Raw genomic sequence first — 304 nt, 5'->3', positions numbered from 1 at the left:
CAGTAGCAGCAGCAGCAGCGCAGCAGCAGCAGCAGCAGCGGAAGCAGCAGCAGACTTGGTCATTAGCGGCGCAACTGACGAGCACTTTGAAAGTTTGAGGCGCTTCTTCTCAGGCTGCTGCAGCAAGCGGTGGGTCTTGCTGCTTGGGGACACATCGCTGCTGCTGAAACCCCTGGCAAGGGTTTAGGGTTAGGGTTTAGGGTTTAGGGTTTAGTGTTTAGTGCTGCGGTTTCTACAGAAATGGAATGGCAGCAGAACGGCTCAGGGAATGCGTCCGCAGCGTAGCAGCCCCAGGGGTTGCAGT

General features: G+C 56.9%; 1 protein-coding gene across 1 annotated transcript in view; it reads left to right on the top strand.

Annotated features, from left to right (window-relative positions):
* ETH_00040000 (uncharacterized protein) overlaps positions 1–304 on the top strand; it is a gene marked incomplete at both ends in the record, with an annotated part of 4,121 nt that overhangs the window by 928 nt on the left and 2,889 nt on the right. Inside the window, one exon of the mRNA XM_013374775.1 lies at positions 239–304. Coding sequence (XP_013230229.1) covers positions 239–304 — 66 coding nt within the window. The remainder of the gene's footprint in view (positions 1–238) is intronic.

This window comes from Eimeria tenella, genomic scaffold (assembly GCF_000499545.2).
Source record: "Eimeria tenella Houghton genomic scaffold, Eth_scaff2290, whole genome shotgun sequence".
NCBI lineage: Eukaryota > Apicomplexa > Conoidasida > Eucoccidiorida > Eimeriidae > Eimeria > Eimeria tenella.
The sequence above is the reverse complement of the archived record's forward strand: the minus strand, read 5'-3'. Positions and strand labels throughout refer to the sequence as shown.